Here is a 16,338-nt window from a genome sequence, read left to right as displayed (position 1 = left end):
CATTGATTCACCTGGGAAATCTGCAACATACCAAAGAGTCTCTAAAGATTTTTAAGGCATCCGTCCAAAAGAAAGAGCTGAACCAGAAACAGATCTCTCATCACGATAATGATGAAAGAATGAAGCCTTATGAAATGGACTAGTTGTTACCACAAGGCAATACTAATATTACAATATTATAAACAAACAACAGCACAAGCAAGAAAATCCTCAAAAATCTTGTAACTGAAAGAAATTTGCAGGGAATTGTTCAAACCAGAGTAAGAGACTGGGAATAACTATGCAAAATGCCTCTTAAATAGAGTTTAATTGGCCTGTGAAGTTAAGGGTGTATATTACAGCAGTTCATATGCTCAGTTAAATTATAATTAAAGACGTTTATTTTGTACATTTTGTTTTGAGTACACCAATATTTCATGCAAGGCTTGGCAGATACAAACCACCACTGTTTATTGTGCAGTGTTAATATCTGATTGAGACGTTTTAGTATTTAGCTCCTGCTGTGCTCTTCTTGTGTTTGTCAGGTCTCCTCCTGAACAGCAGAGGAGCTCCTTGGCATCCTCAGGACAGATGCAAATTGCGGCCTCCTCGTTCTCACCATACTCTTCACCCGGCAGAGTTTTGTCTCCATCAGCGAGCCCCGCCTCCAGCCTGGCTCACTCAAGGTAACCCCTCCAGACGCTTGTCAATAATCCAGCTTGCATCCAGCATGTAGATGTAAATGAAAGTCTCTTTACTGAAGGCTTAAATGTTTTGTTTTGGGGTTTTTTTGTTTTTGTTTTAGCTTCAAGTAAATGAGAAGATGTATTCTTGCTTTTAAATCTCTCTTATTTGCAACAATAGATTGTTCCTTTAGGTCTGATAATCGAACACTCCAGCTGCTGCCGATTTAAGAACCTAACAGAGGTTATGCTGATGCACTCTTTTTCACTGACTAATGTTTAGAAATGTTTATTTTTATGTTGTTGTTGTTGTTTTTTTCTGTTTCTAAACTCCTTCTACTGAACAGTGTTTGCTCTCCTGATATCACAGCGCACAGCTTGGGTCTTTCAGCTTAAAGGTCACAAGGGCAAAAGCGCATTAATGATCTTGGCCACAGACTTGATAAGACTTGCAGTTGGTAGTCTGCCACTTTAGCAGCGTGTTGACTTTTCAATGCAAGAAGACTAAATGTTGGCCAGGCGCACTCTGTTCACTTCAATATCTTACTAAAAGAGAAGGACTCATTATGAACTTGTGGCTTGTTGGTAAATAGAGCCTGTTAATTACAAAATAACAATATTTTAAATTCCACCTCTTTTTATTTCCAAAGTTTTATTGCAAAGTTTCCAGATTTTAAGCGTCATGCCTTCTAGCTGATACCAATCAGTGCGTTTGTGGATGTTCACTTGTTTTGTAGTTTAAAAGTTTAATTTTTCAGTCTTTAGTTTGTGTAACCCAGCATAACTTTTAAAATCTGCCGTCATTAAAAAACAGGCTTCTGGGAAAACGGGAAACAATGTAAATATTTTTGACTTCTGCAAAATTGAAAAACACAACAGTTCCTTTTATGTTCAAACTGAAGTATTGCATGCACCATAATTTAATGTTTTTAAAAGCTCTGCTTAACCAGTATATCAGCCGTCTCATGCGCTTTGTTACGAAGGAGAATGCTTTTTCTTCCATAGATTTGGTAAATGCTCGTCTTTTCATGTGGGGCGCAATTATCCTGGCAGACGCAGGAGTCATTCCAATAGAAGACAGTCTTTTGTTGCCCTTTCTTCCTAAACTGTGGGTGAAAGCATGAAAGGTTTTGCTGTTTACTTTCTCCGGGGAAAAGAAACTAGATCATGATGCCATAATAACAGCGGGAGGGGCAGGTAGTACTTTGTACTGAGTGCCGTGCACACGCACAAACGTTTGAAATCTTCCATCTTGGTGAGATGAAGAAAAGCTAAAATTTTTATCATGAGCAGCGGTCTTTTCTGCAGTTGTGTTCACCTGTTGTGTTCAATCAACTTGGACATGATTTGTTCCTTTTTTTAATCTCTTGATGAATTATGAAATGCTGGACTGTAGAGACATTTAAGCTTCGGACGGAGCCGTGAAGCTGAACTTGAGGCCTGAAATTTGTCTGCATGATTAAATACTCTGTCTGTGTTTGGTCTTTTAGCTCTAGATGGATATTTCAGTGTTACAGGACACTTCTCTCACCTCTTTCCTTCCTTCCATCTTTTCTTTCTATCGCTCTCGATGCCTGTCGAACTTTGGGCATTTCAGAGAAACATCATAAATATTGAATATTCTCTCCTGTTTACATGATTGATTTTATGCTTTTTGACTCTTTTGTGTCCTTCTCCTCTGTTTTCTTTTCAGGGGTGGTTCTCTGGAGAAAGACAAGGCAGTGTCCTCATCCATAGTATCCTCTGTTCAGTCTAAAATAACTCAGGTATTGTTCTTTGCTCTTATCCCAGATGCATCCCCTGCTGAACTTTTCCATCCCATCCAATGAAAGTACTTAGTGGTGTTCTTTGTTTCCATCATGCAAAGAGGAAGGATGGAAAGTGCTGTTCTCTTTCATACACCAAAATATAGCTATTTTTTAGAGCTTTTGACTTGAACTCATTTTATATTTATCCACTTCTCCCGGTACCTTCTGTGTGTTTTTACAGCACGTCGGTGTGCTATATTTGTTTGTTTGAACCATGGGGAGGCCGTTGTCTTACATTTATATGTGGTGCAAATGTGATAAAGCTGCACTCTGTATTCAGTGGCAGTGTAATCCAATCTCATGCATCATACCTGGAGAAAAACTGCCGGTCTGATTTTGTTTCTTGACAGTTTGAAACTGTCGTTAAGAAAACTGTGCGGACTCCAGGTTCACTCGCTTTCAGCCATATTGAATGATCATCCGCAGCAAATTGAATTTGGTTCGTTGCCACCGAACGACCGATATTAAACCGTCATGATTTTGCTTGCCTCTGGGACTTGTCATCCATTTTGATTTGGATGAAAATGTAACTTAACATTTCTCTCATAACCTTGGAAGTAACACTTGTCAAAACAAAGCGGTGAGAACGGATTTGTAGATGGCCTCGATTTGTTAAAAGTGTCTGCTAAGTTTATAGTCGACTGATGGTTGACCGGTTGATGGCGCAGGTTTCTAATAATGTTTTGTTGGATAATATTGTTGAACCGTGTTGCTGAGGTCTTGTTTACCACTGTTAGGGGTACATGTGCTCTTATTTTAATAAACAAACAGCACTTCTCATCGTGGCAGTGGATCTTGGCTCCAGATTGCTCTTCGGCCCTGCGCATCTCATCCTGGGAGCTTCGCCAAGAATTTAGGATAAGAGAGACTGAATATTAGTTGGCGCCGATGAAGCGAGAGGCAAAAACAGAAACCTCTGCAAACTTGCCGAAGTCTTTTGGGAGATGGATTTCACTTCACTGCAAAGGAAGGAGGCAGAAGCAGCACATGGTCTTGAAAATGTTTTCTCCAGTGGTACTTGTAAATTCAGACAAGAAGGACCATTGCCATTACTGCTGAGAAACACAAGGTCAAGTTCAGCAAGTTGTCAGTTCAAGTTAAGAAAATGGCAGGTTTCAACATTCAGTATGATTTTATACCCCATGTGTTTTTTTTTTCTTTTACATTTTATAACGCAACAGAGAAGCAGAGGTTGGCTTCACATAACTTTATAACTTGTTTTAGTTTATTACTTAGCTGTGTAAAAACTAAGCCCACAGTTTTGGAAGCTTGGGTTTAAGCCTAAAGCTGTAAAAGCTCGCCATACACTACCTGCTTGGCACTAAACGACACACATGATGTGTAAATAAGCGAGTGTTTGCTAAGAAGTTGTCGCTTTAACTTAAAAGCTGAACCTTGTGTCAGTTTTGCTTCTCATCACTTCTCATCGTGGCAGTGCATCTTGGCTCCAGATTGCTCTTCGGCCCTGCGCATCTCATCCTGGGAGCGCAGGATGAGAGGTCACATTCCCCAAATTGCTTAAAAAAATTAATTGTCAGGCTTTTCTTTTCTCTTTTAATAAAAAACACCCAAAGAAAACTTACTGAAAAGGTTTGATTGGATAGTTGCCACTGTCGTCATGCCCTAATGCAACCCATAGTCTCCTGTTGAGTGATGAGCACAGCATAGACACTTCCAGCTGTAAAATTACAGTAACTGCACATAGAGCTCTGCGTGTAGCCACTTTCTGACAGTTGACTAAACCAAATGTTAAAATACCGTGTGTGTGCGTGCGTGCGTGCGTGCGCGTGCTTGAGAGAATTTTACATACTGCTTACATCAGTGCCATGCATTTAACAGTAATCCAACATTTGCATACAATTGTTTCTGATGCAGCCTGATAAGGTGGCACTGACATGGATTACAGCAGCTATCCCGTAGTTTTCTAGACGGGACAATGCCAGTTAGTCCACCCTTTCATTTTGTGGCTGACAAATAGGCTGCATGGCTGAAAACTCTGCGAACACACACAAAACAACACAACAGTACAATTAGCGCTTGTGCAGCATCTCAGTATTCCCAAAAACTGATGGTGTTGTGTTGCCAGAACAGTTTCCGGCTCTGTGCAGACCGCTCATGTTCCTCCAAGACAAACTCGGATTACTGGAGTTAAAAATGTCGGTCTTGTTTTATGCAACGGGGTATTTGTTCCTCAAACTGCTGAAGCACAGAATGCCTCAAAATATAAAAGCACATCGTAGCATCAGGTTCTCCTTTGATTTTGACAGTGAGAGGCACCTCCAGACCAAAGGAGCACCAACGTGTTTATTGGTGTCACATAATTATTGCTGTATTGTTATAGTGCGTCTGGGTCATATTGGGCCTGTTTAATGTAGATAAGTGGCAGGCTGTGTTGGTGTTTTGTCTCATTTGGGTGCGAAAAATGAAAAACAGTTGCATCTGAGTAAGTGCTACACACCCGTAACTCACAGTGTAACCTCACACATGGCTCGCCAATAAATTCTGACCCTGGCAGGCACTGTCCTTGCCTGCATGTTTTTAAATTGCTATAGACAATTTATAGCCACTATTTTGTTGCTTTCAGAAGTGCACCTCAGATAAGTGCATTCACGCGTATCACTTCTACAGACAAAGCGTTATATAATCCACAGAGATCATTGATATTCTTAAACACTGTCTTTATTAATGTCTGTTTAATGATTCTCCTTAAAATTGTTATAAAATCCACAAAACAAAAGTGCAAAAACACGAGCAGTTACTGTTGAGTCCTGTCAGTCCTCATTTGGACATTGTGCTCATTTAGATTCATATTTATTATGTAGCTTTTATCTCTTTCCTAAAGCACGCAAGTGTTTTGCTCCTAATCTACTTGTATTTGACTGCTGATGAAAACCTTAGGAGAACTTTGAGAAGCCTAAAAATGTCTGTACGTACTTTGATTTTTAAGTCTACATCTCCATAAACCTCTCTGATTAAATGTCAGTAATTTAATTTATACTTGCCTCTGCAATGCATTATTTTGATACACGGATTCTCCTCCAACTGAGCGAAATAAACCTAGCATGCAGGTAAACATAAAGTGTCAAACGTGGGAGTACAGCCCTGTGCAATATCACCTAAAAGACTGATTATTCAGAACTGTGTCACCTTACTGGGAATGTGTTTCTCTAAGCTGAGCAGAGCGTTTACTCGCATGTAAACTTGGATCTTTTATTTCTTCTGTACTTTGTTTGTCCACTGACTTTTCTTTTTCTTTTTTTAATCGTCTTTCGCATCGATTTTTATGTGGCGCCAAATCTGGAGAAGTGTTCTGCCATTATTCATAGACAGTCTGGAGGGTTTATGTTGCTCTGCCTTTCTTTAAAATCTTCCAAAGGTATATTGGATTGACATTAGGTGACATACTTAACCACGTCACAGTGTGTCTGCTGTGTGCTTTAGATTGTTATCATGCAGGAATATTCCTCTGTTGCTGTGCTTCTGGAGGCTGGAGGTCATCTCGTCTGACGGGAGTTTGTCATATCCTCAGGCATTCACGGTGACATCTGTGTCCTCTTCCAACACTTTTTGTGTCCGTGCAGCCCATCTCATCTTTATTTCCACCTCCATTCTTTACTCTTATGACTATGCATTCACTGTGGCAGTCTTGGGCAGGTTCATGTGTAGCCTGCTGGATTTCATCTAGGGCTGCCACGATTAGTCGACTAGTCACAATTACGTCGACTATCAAAATCGTCGACGACTGATTTAATAGTCGACGCGTCGTTTGAAGCTTTGTAAGATCACAAAAGACGCAGGAATAAGTAGTAGGATTTAAGAGTGTAATAACGGACTGAAACAGAAGATGGCAGCACTGCATGTACGTGGATGCCAGCTGCCGTTAAACCCCGAAGAAGAAGAAGAAGTAGCTCTGTCCCAGAATTCATAGCTCAGCCCAGCTCAGTTTCCAACAATGGCGGCAGCTAGTTAGTTTTAATATTACTCTTATTATTCTTTCTGGGTCACAAAATAAACGTTTAACATATTTTCAGGCGAGAATGTAGCTGTGTAAACCTCAAATATCTGCTCAGTTTATCAAGACACCACATATTTTCAAAAGCGCTCCGACGTTTTCGGAGACATCTGTGACCCACTAGCTCGATAGCTAGCCGGGGGCAAGGCTCACTAGAGCCCGTGAGAACACCGGACTCCCGGCAAATCGTTTTCAAACCCACCGCCGTCTTTCGCTACTCAGGTTAAATATATATAAGTCACTTGGATAACTTAAAAATGTTATTGTTTGGCTTTTTTTAGTATTTTATTTAGAGCTGGGCGATAGAACGATAACGATATGTATCGCGATATAACTTTTTCTCGATAGAAAAATTAAACTATCGCGATAGACCTCGCCGCTCTTGTCCTCTTTATATAAAAAAAAAAAAAAAAAGGTCAGCCAATCCAAATTAAGTACCGCAGAGCCGAACCAATCACAGCCCCAGCGTCACGTCACGTGACTTGTTACGTACAGCACATGTGTATTTGTTTGGGAAGCAGCCAGCCACCGTACCGCCCGGGTAATGGAGGAAATGAGTGTGCCGACTAGAAAAATCAACCGAGCGTGACCGAAGGTTACCGAAGAGAAAACAGATGATGGTTCCAATGCCGGAGAGATTGTCGAACGGAAGAGCCATAGGAGTTCCGTAAGTGTGAAGGTATTTCGGCTATTTCAAGTCTGACAAAAAACAGAGTAGCGCGCACTGTAAATTGTGCCGAAAGTAAGTCTGGAAATACAATAAACTGGTGCATGCGCTACGTCCACACGTACCCGGGCATTCTTGAAAACGCAGATCTTTCTATGCGTTTGCACCTTTCGTCCACACGTAAACGGCGTTTTTGGTCACTGAAAACGAAGATTTTTGAAAACTCCGTTTTTGCATTTACGTGTGGACTAGAAAAACGGAGAAAACGCATCGTCAAAGGTGTGCGCATTTTTTGACATCACACTGTGCGCCACGTTATTGTTTCGGTGAAATGAATTTCTACAATACTGTTACTGTTAATTCTACTCTCTGCAGTGTTTAAATGCTTACATATACACACAGTTACTGTCCGTCCACACATACGACTCGGTTCTGTTTCTATGCCCCAGCTTTGTTTACTTTTTCCCACCGAGGCTTCTAGACTTCTGATTGGCCAACATTTCTACACGGTTAGGAATATAGCGCCACCTGCTGCTTTGGCATGTTCATAGCAGCGTTTTCCTTCATTTCTGCCTTTATGTGTGGACGGGATTATTTTTTAAAACAAAAACGGAAAATCTCCGTTTTCAAAAATACCCGTGTACGTGTGGACGTAGCCTCAGTCTTTGACTGGAAGCGCTAATTCGTCATTCGGCTTTTGTCAGACTAAAGTAACCGTTAAAACTGTTTGAAAAGCTAAGCTATACAACAAGGAGAGATTGAGAATTTCCTTTTAGTTCTAAGTTTATTTGATATTGACAAAAGTTAGTCAGTTTTGTCTGTTCTTCTGTAAAACAAACTAAGATTTATTTTTAGAATTAATATTTTGTTTCTAAGTGGAATTGACAATTTAGTAGTCTGTTTCGTTTGTTCTATTTTGAAACTTAAACGCTTTAGCGGCTGCCTTTTGTGTAGTTTGCAATATTTGCCTTTATTTATCTGAAAAAGTCTTATGTTCCTTAAGTACATCTACCCTGTTGAACTTATTATGGGAAATAAATATTTAAATAAAAACAAGCTGCTGATTATTTCACATTTTACTTGTGAGCAACGGCACATTTAAGTCTTACAAATATAGTTATTTGGCTTATATCGTGATAGATATCGTTATCGCCTGAAATGAAAAAAACATATCGTGATATGAAAAAATCTTATATCGCCCAGCTCTAATTTTATTTGTTCCTGAGTAAATCGGTTTGGCTGAGTTTAAAGTTATAGTTTTTACACAGCTGAATAAACGTCAAGCAGACAACTGATTATTAGAAGTGTGAGACGCTCGAGAATATACTCCGGTGTCCCGTTATATTTTAGATAGCAAGGAGTTTATTAAACTTCACCGAAACAATCTGCAAATTTAATTAAAATTTAATAAACTATCATCTTGTCTTTATTTTTAGTTAGCACATACCTTAAACACTTAAAGCTTTAAGCTAATGATAGCATGCATGCTGGTGCAATAAGCTGTACGCTGTATGTCCAATGGATGCATGATCTGATTAATCGACTAATCGCAAAAATAATCGGTGACTAGTCGACTATCAAAATAATCGTTTGTGGCAGCCCTAATTTCATCAGAGGAAAATATCAAAATATTCCCATTTGACTGAAGGAGGTGCTCCCAGTGTCAATCAGGCTTCTTTTCTGGTACTTTAGCAAAGTGTAATCTTGCACATTTATGTTGAAGAGCAAATGGTATTTTGGGGGGGGGGCACTGTCCATAGAAGCTGATGTTATGCTATTTTCTTCACACTGCCTGAGCCAACACAGAAGCTGTAATTTCCAGCGATAACCCCTGTGCCCAGGGTAAAGCACTTGTCCGTCTGTTTTCAAAGATGTGCAAGTAGTTCAGTGTGTTTGGCAGCAAACAGCCACTCTGATTCTGAGTGGGACCATGGCTTGTTCTCTACCTCCTGCTTATTGCTTCAACTGTGTTTAATATTTGTTTTTCTAATGTATCATTAGTCTCCCTGAAGAACTGTTAGATCAGTGATGATTTTAGACAGATGCAGCCCATTCAGTGCTTTTTCTCTTTTGCATATTAGTCACACTTTAATAGCTCCTCTTGTTAAGGTCATGCCAAGCATGTCAGTTGGTCCAGACTCTCCAAAGCCTCTGTGTGTGTGTGTGTGTGTGTGTGTGTGTGTGTGTGCGTGCATCCGTGTGCATCGTGTGCGTGTTGTGTCCTTTCTGTATGTTTTGGTCAGCAGAGTGTTTTTCGCTGTGAAACTCTCCCATGGATGCCATTTTTACCCAGGCTCTTTCTTGTTATGAATCGTGTACTCTGACCTTAACTGAGACAAGCGAGGCCTGTGACTCTTTAGATTTTGTTCTGGGCTCTTTTGTGACCTCCTGGATGAGTCCTCGATGGGAAATGAATTTTAGTAGGCCGGCCACTCCTGGGAAGGTTCACCACTGTTCCAGGTTTTCTCCATTTGTTGATAATTGCTCTCTCTGTGGTTCGCTGGAGTCCTAAAGCCTTAGAAATGTCTTTGTAACCTTTTCCAGACTGATAGATGTCAGTTCCAGCTGCTCCTTTAGATCATGGCATGATGAGTTGCTTTTAGGATCTTTTAGGCTTTACTTTGTCAGACAGGTGCTGTTTAAGTGATTTCATTATTCAGTAAGTCTGACATTAATCAGTCCTGGGTGTGGTGAGGGAAATTGAACTCAACTTTGCATAAATGCGAGTAATCATTTAATTCATACTTTCACAAGAGGATAATTACTTTTTTACACATGGCCAGGTAGGTTCGGATTACTTTTTTCCCTTTAATAAATAAAGTCCTCATTTAAAGCTACATTTTGTATTTACACAGATTATCTTTGCCAAATATTCTAATTTGTTTGAGGATCTGAAACATTTTTAGTGTGACTAAAAGCTCTTTTTCACCTCACTGTAGGTGTAAAACTGGACACGATATAAAAAGATGAGCCTAGAGCAGAGTTAGGAGCGAATGGGCATGCAGTTTCACATCCAATTTTAAAATACTAAGACAGCGATGGTGAAAATGTTTATCTCAAGGATTCAAGACGGTCTTCAGCGGTTCACATCACGATATCCACGCCATTTAAAAGGCGAGATACTCTTTTTCAGGTTGTGACTAATGCATTAATTAAGCAGCGATACAGTTTTAAGTCATTTAATAAACACAGCGGTGCTCTCACATGTATTGAATACTGTACATACTAGACAGCATCTTACAGTGAGGCTGCAGTGTGCTGGATTTCTAGAGCTTCTGGGAGTCGATGTAATGCAGGTCGATAGTGTTGCCTCTGCGTTCACACTAACTCTTCTATGAACACTGGAATAACTTCAACTGAAGTGAAACTAACTCGCTCACCTGGCCGTGTGTGTGTGTGTGTGTGTGTGTTTCACAATGAGCATCTCTTGATTCTTCTGTCATCAACAACAAAAAAGTCCTATTTCGGTTTCTTTCTCATTATCTCGTAGTCGCTTCTCCCGCCTTCATCTCAACATAGCAACACAAGCTAGCTCGTGGAAACATGCTGCTGCAACATACTCTGATTCCAAACCGCTAACTACTTATACCCCATCTGTGATGTTTTACAAACACGTCTTGAATAATTCAGCACATCCTCATCTGCCTAATGGGCTCTGCTTCCCTCCGGGTGCCTAGTTGCTATTTGCTTCATTCCAGCTCTTATTTCTCTCGTGTTTGTCTGTGTTCCTCTTTCTTCTTTCCCGTCTTCCCTGTTGCTGTACATTTGAAAGATACTTTGTTCACCTTTACAGTGAACTGCACTGGGACCGGCAGTGTTTTAAATTAGGAGTGTGGGTATCTCAAACACTGCATAGTTTCTTGGGCGGCGGGGGGGGGGGGGGGGAATCTAATGACAGAAAGGCTAGATATCAATACATGTGGCTGCTACATTGCTCCCTCAAGATTTTCCTAACAGTTTTTTTTTTTTTTTTTTTTTTTGGTTTTGTTTTGGGGTTTTTTACAATTGTTTGTGTTAAAAGCAAATATGTGACACCCTTATTTCTGTAATCCCACTTCCTAACTTGACCCACTGGTTATAGTTTTAAAACTGTCTTAAGTCTCTAGTGAGAGTTATAAATAGTGCTTCCATGTTAGTTTTTCAGGCCTAGTGTTTGTAAAATTAGGTTTCAATCCTAAACAGGTAAATGTGGTTAACTGACAGCATACAAGGAAAATAGTTTGTCCTAATGAGGAAAAAAACCCAACATCCCAATTCAGTGAAAAAATAAAGCTGTCCTTGTAATGTGTGACATTTCCTTTTGTTTAATTTCATGACAGGATTCTGGCACAGCTTTATCAGAAATACAACAGAAAGGCAGGAGTGATATCTGTTTGCTTCCAAACATTCTCGCATTGTTTTCTAAAGAAGCCGGTCAATAATAATCGCAGCCACAATCTGATTTCCACCCCACACACAACAGCAAAACAGTGTAAATAGAGGCCGTGTTCTTTAGTAGATGAAGGTGTGCACCTCGCACGATCTATTCCTTCTATTTCCCCACTATTAGTAGCTTTGTAGTTGCGTTGTGTAAAGCGACCAGTGTGTGTCTTCAGGCCTTCTTATAGAACAAAATGAGTGGGTGTGCGTCAGAAGTTAGTCAGGGTGGTCTCTTCCTCTGCTGGTACCCGTGTAAAACCCCAAAACTGTTCTAGTGGTCATCAAACTGTATCTTTATTGATGTATACTGAGGTGTCAAAACAGTCATTATGGGGAGGTCGTTAAATGTCGTCTCTGTTGGTGTAAAGTGTATATGTGGTGGGGTTGTGGAGTAGCAGCTGCCCGTTGGTCTTTACTCCAGTGTAGATGAGGCAAATATAATAAAATGATAAGGACTTAAATTATGCACAAGTGCTACAGTGTGGAGAAAAAAAACATGCTTTTCTTACAGGTATCCCTGTTCATTATTACAGAGGCATAAGTACAGCTGGCAATTTAACTGTCACACTCAACTAAAACTCCAGCATCAAACAAAAAGTCGAATGTGAACTTTATGAAAAGGTTCAACATCAAACTCAGGTGTCTGTCTTTAATTAATTTAGTAATAGGAAAGCGTTCCAATTAGACGACTCCTGCTGGTTAAATTTAGCACATGTCACAGCAGTAAACATGTCACTGCTGACTTACAGTGACGCGAGCAGAGTGCTGTGTCTCACTGATGCTGAGCAGCCTGGTGGTTTTTGGATGTTCTCAGATTTTTTTTCTTTACAGAACGTGGGGCAGTGCAGGGACTGTTTAGGTTAATACTGTATCGACTGTGTCTGGGATAGGCTCCAGCCCTTCTGCGACCCTGAACTGGATAAGTGGTTAAGAAAATGGATGAATGTATTGATTGTTTACTCATGAGCAAACTTTTTTTTTTTTGGTCCCAGAAGTCATGCAACATAGTCTCATACATGACGGCTGAAGTGCAGCACGCAAAGACCTCCAGAATTTAGCTGCACATTAGTTAGACGGGACACTTGTGGCTGTATTTAGAGCACACGTCCAGCCACTTGATGATAATTCTGAGCGTTGTCATTGTGTGTGTCCGTTATCTGTGTATATCCGAGAACATCAGGGTTTTGAGAGAAACGGCCTTTAGAGCGATTTGATATGACAGCTTTCCCCCCTCTTGTGATTACAGCTGTTAATTCGTCTCATCTGTCAGGAGAGCTCAAGGGTGGATATTTGTCCATGCGTGCATGAATCGTTCGTGCACCGCGATGCAAATTAACACTTCCTATTCTGCAGCGTAAGCACTTGCCCCCGTGGTGTGCAAAGTTTACATTTCTACCTGAAGAGTGAAGGAGGAGAAAGTGGAAATGAAAAACTGCTGTTTGGCAGTTTCTTCCACTTTGTTTCTGTTTCCCTGCTGTGCACTCTCGTTGCAACTTCCTATTAATTATATTGTTTTAAGTAAATAACCTGTTTACAGAGCAGTTGTCAGGGATATGTGTGGGTTGGCCGAGGAGTTCAAATATGTGTTTTCTAAATGCCTTTAAGGGGATTCTGTTGTTAATCTTTTAAAATGTGTAGCAGTGCAACAAAACTTTGAGGCTGGTGTAACATTTCAGTGACTATTTATACATTCCTGCATACTCGTTTTCTTCCTTCCTTCGCTTTTTATTTCTTCAATGAAATGAATGAAAGTGTTGCCTTCATTCATCCAAGCAACAACAAAAAAACAAATGGATGAACTTGTGTGTCTGTCAGCTGCATGGTTGATTCTCAGTGGGAACACCATTACAAGCAGCTCTTTCGTACTGCAGGGAATAGTTTGCTGAAGAATTACAGGAGAAATTATTCCTCTTTAAGGAGAAGTAACACACTGTGACAAGAAAAGAAAAGCGTTGGCAGATCTACTTTTTCCATTTTGTAGTTCTTTCAAAATAAAGTGCTTTGTTTTGTCCCCTTCCAGTGCAGTGTGTTTGCTCCGCTCCTAAATTTTGATCGGTTCTGTTTGATTTAGTAGATCTGCTTAGATCAAACTAAATGACTACTAGTTGTATTGTTATTATACCCACTGAGGCATGGCATATCTCTTGCCATGCCAGTTGCAACATTGTACTGGGGGTCTTAGTGGGAAAGCTGTACATTAAAACTCATCTCATGTTTTGTTTTTCTCTCTCTTCTTCTTTGTGCAGGATCTGATGGCCAAAGTGCGAGCCATGCTTGCCACCTCCAAGACCTTCCAGCCTCCCAATTCTTAAAAAGGACGTTGCTTTCTTCTGGATGTGACAACTTTTGCCTGCAGGCGAGTGGTATTCTCCGATTTCCCGGAGATTTATCTGGCCCACAGCTGTTTCAGAGCCCTCTGTTTATCCATGATTTATCAGTTCATCAAGAATTGAGCATCGACAGTTTCAGTTTGATTGTGTTACGTCTTGTGCCGAGTCGTAAGTGTGAAGTGCGCTGAAGTGAAACCTGAGCACCTGGTTTCACGGCCGGTGTGAGAAAACCGCTCATAAGACAGGAGATTAAGTCACAGCTATGTTTTTGGTGCACGGAGAATCAAATGTGAAATAATGTTTGCCTCCTGTTTTGAGATGCTTTTCTCCTATGAGTCACTCTTTGCAGCATCAGCTGCAGGAAATCTGGAAGCTCTCCTTCTATGAAGGCTTATGTTTTGATAATTTAATTTTCCCATCATTTTTCCTCATTTCCTTTTTCTCTTCAGCACCTACTCTACTACCTGAGAAGTAATTTGTTTTTACTCTGTCCATCAGCTGCAATGTGCAGCCTTTGAATTTTGGTTCCTGGTTTGTACTGTAATGAGCTGAATGCAGAACAACTTTCTAATCCAAAATGAAATAAAAGTTCTTTTATGATTTACGCGTGGCCTTCAGTTGTTTTCATTTAACAAAAAATAAATAAATCATCAGGAGAAGAAAAAGGATACAATGCAGGTTGTTATAGTGCATTAGATATTGGACAAATTGTACTTGTGGCTAAAAAAAAAAAAAAGATTACATAATTGGAACATGAATATTCAAATATAAAATGATTAGAAACTAATGATGCATTCTCAATCATCCAGGAAAGTAAATCTCCAAAAGTTGATTCTGTTCATCTGGACGTAGCATTTTGTGGGAGAAACGTTTCGTCACTCAACACAGAGCGAACACCATCCCCACTGACACGGCGGCCAGGGAGGCAGAAAAACAGCACATCAAGAAGGCCCTGAGTAAAACTGGTTATCCCAGCACCTAAAGGAAGCTCCAGCCAATCCAGGAGAGAAGGACAACCGCTGCCCCAGCAAAAACCTGTAGTGATCCTGTATGTGTCAGGAGTATCTGAGCAGTTGAGACGCATTTTTTCTAAACACCGGGTCTCTGTGGCTTTTAAACCCCAAAACACGCTGCGCCAAAAATTGGTCCACCCCAAGAATCGGGTCCCCCGACACAAACAGAGTAACATAGTGTACGCTGTTAAGTGCCAGGAGGATTGCCAGGATTTATACATCGGGGAAATCAAACAACCTCTGGCGAAGCGGATGGCACAACACAGAAGGGCTACCTCGTCAGGCCAGGACTCTGCAGTCTATTCACACCTACAGGACAGTGGACACTCTTTCAATGATGAGGATCCTGGACACATCCTGGACAGGGAAGAACGCTGGTTTGAGCGGGAAGTCAAGGAGGCCATTTACATGAAAAGGGAAAGACCATCTCTGAATCGAGGAGGGGGCCTAAGGGTACATCTTTCACCATCTTACAATGCTGTGATTGCAGCCGTTCCCCAACTCTCTGTGAATGGTACTCATGGCCATTGATCAGTGGTCTTTGATCAGTGGTTGTTGATCAATGGTCATGACAATTTGCATAATTAAGATTAAGGAACTGACCTCCCAGCCCATTGTTCCTTCAGTGGGCTGGTTTTAGTCATTATCCAAGTTTACTGTTTATAAGATTGTGGAAACCTGCAGTCAGCTGAGACTGAGGAAGCCACTTGGATGAGTGACGAAACGTTCCTCCCACAAAACGCTACGTCCAGATGAACAGAATCAACTTTTGCAGATTGCAAACTAAGTAGAAGTGTCATAATTTATTCTTAGGATGCTTTCCCTCTTCACCAGCTGGGATAATGCCCTTGGTATTTGTTTCAAAAACACTTAAAATGTGTTTCACAGAATTAACGAAGGGAAAAAAGACAAAAGATCCATAGTGACATGACATGTATTATTAAAAAAGAAAGCCAGTCTATTTCTATAGAAGTAAATTAATATATATAGAGGGAGGGGAAAAAATCAAACTGGAGCTTATCCCACAGCAAACCCTCAGCACAAGTATAACTCCCCCTTTGATTTAAGCACTCTGCACTCTGGAACCTGTGATGGTAACTGATTCTCTGATCTGAGGGGTCTGAGTTCAAAATAAGGTGGTTGATCAAAGTCTGAGTGTCGAGATATAAAGTGGAGTCGTACTATGTAGTGATCAAAAGTGATCAATAAAATTTGAAACTGGATTCTCTGTGAATGGGAAGACACTTCTAATAGCCACAAACGTGGATTAGACGTGGTGTTTGTGTGTGTCTGTGAATAGATTCTGTCTGTATGTTGGAACAACACAACCTCCTGTGCAAGCGTATCATATATGTAGCAATGTAATAATTTCCCCACGAGTCAAATGTAACCTTGTTGATGCAGTCTTGCATTTGGTGGGAGTTCCA

General features: G+C 40.5%; 1 protein-coding gene across 3 annotated transcripts in view; it reads left to right on the top strand.

Annotated features, from left to right (window-relative positions):
• The window catches only part of LOC120714027 (splicing factor SWAP), a 53,642-nt gene extending 39,140 nt beyond the window's left edge, over positions 1-14,502 (top strand). For all 3 annotated transcript variants that reach the window (XM_040000021.1, XM_040000020.1, XM_040000022.1), the window contains exons 17-19: positions 525-665; positions 2,356-2,428; positions 13,815-14,502. In XM_040000021.1, coding sequence (XP_039855955.1) covers positions 525-665; positions 2,356-2,428; positions 13,815-13,880 — 280 coding nt within the window. In that variant the 3' untranslated portion in view covers positions 13,881-14,502. The remainder of the gene's footprint in view (positions 1-524; positions 666-2,355; positions 2,429-13,814) is intronic.
• The last annotated feature ends 1,836 nt before the right edge of the window (positions 14,503-16,338 follow it).

The sequence above is a fragment of the Simochromis diagramma genome, unplaced genomic scaffold (genome assembly GCF_900408965.1).
Source record: "Simochromis diagramma unplaced genomic scaffold, fSimDia1.1 OVJJ01000596.1, whole genome shotgun sequence".
Lineage (NCBI taxonomy): Eukaryota > Metazoa > Chordata > Actinopteri > Cichliformes > Cichlidae > Simochromis > Simochromis diagramma.
This window is presented reverse-complemented; position numbering and strand designations above follow the sequence as displayed.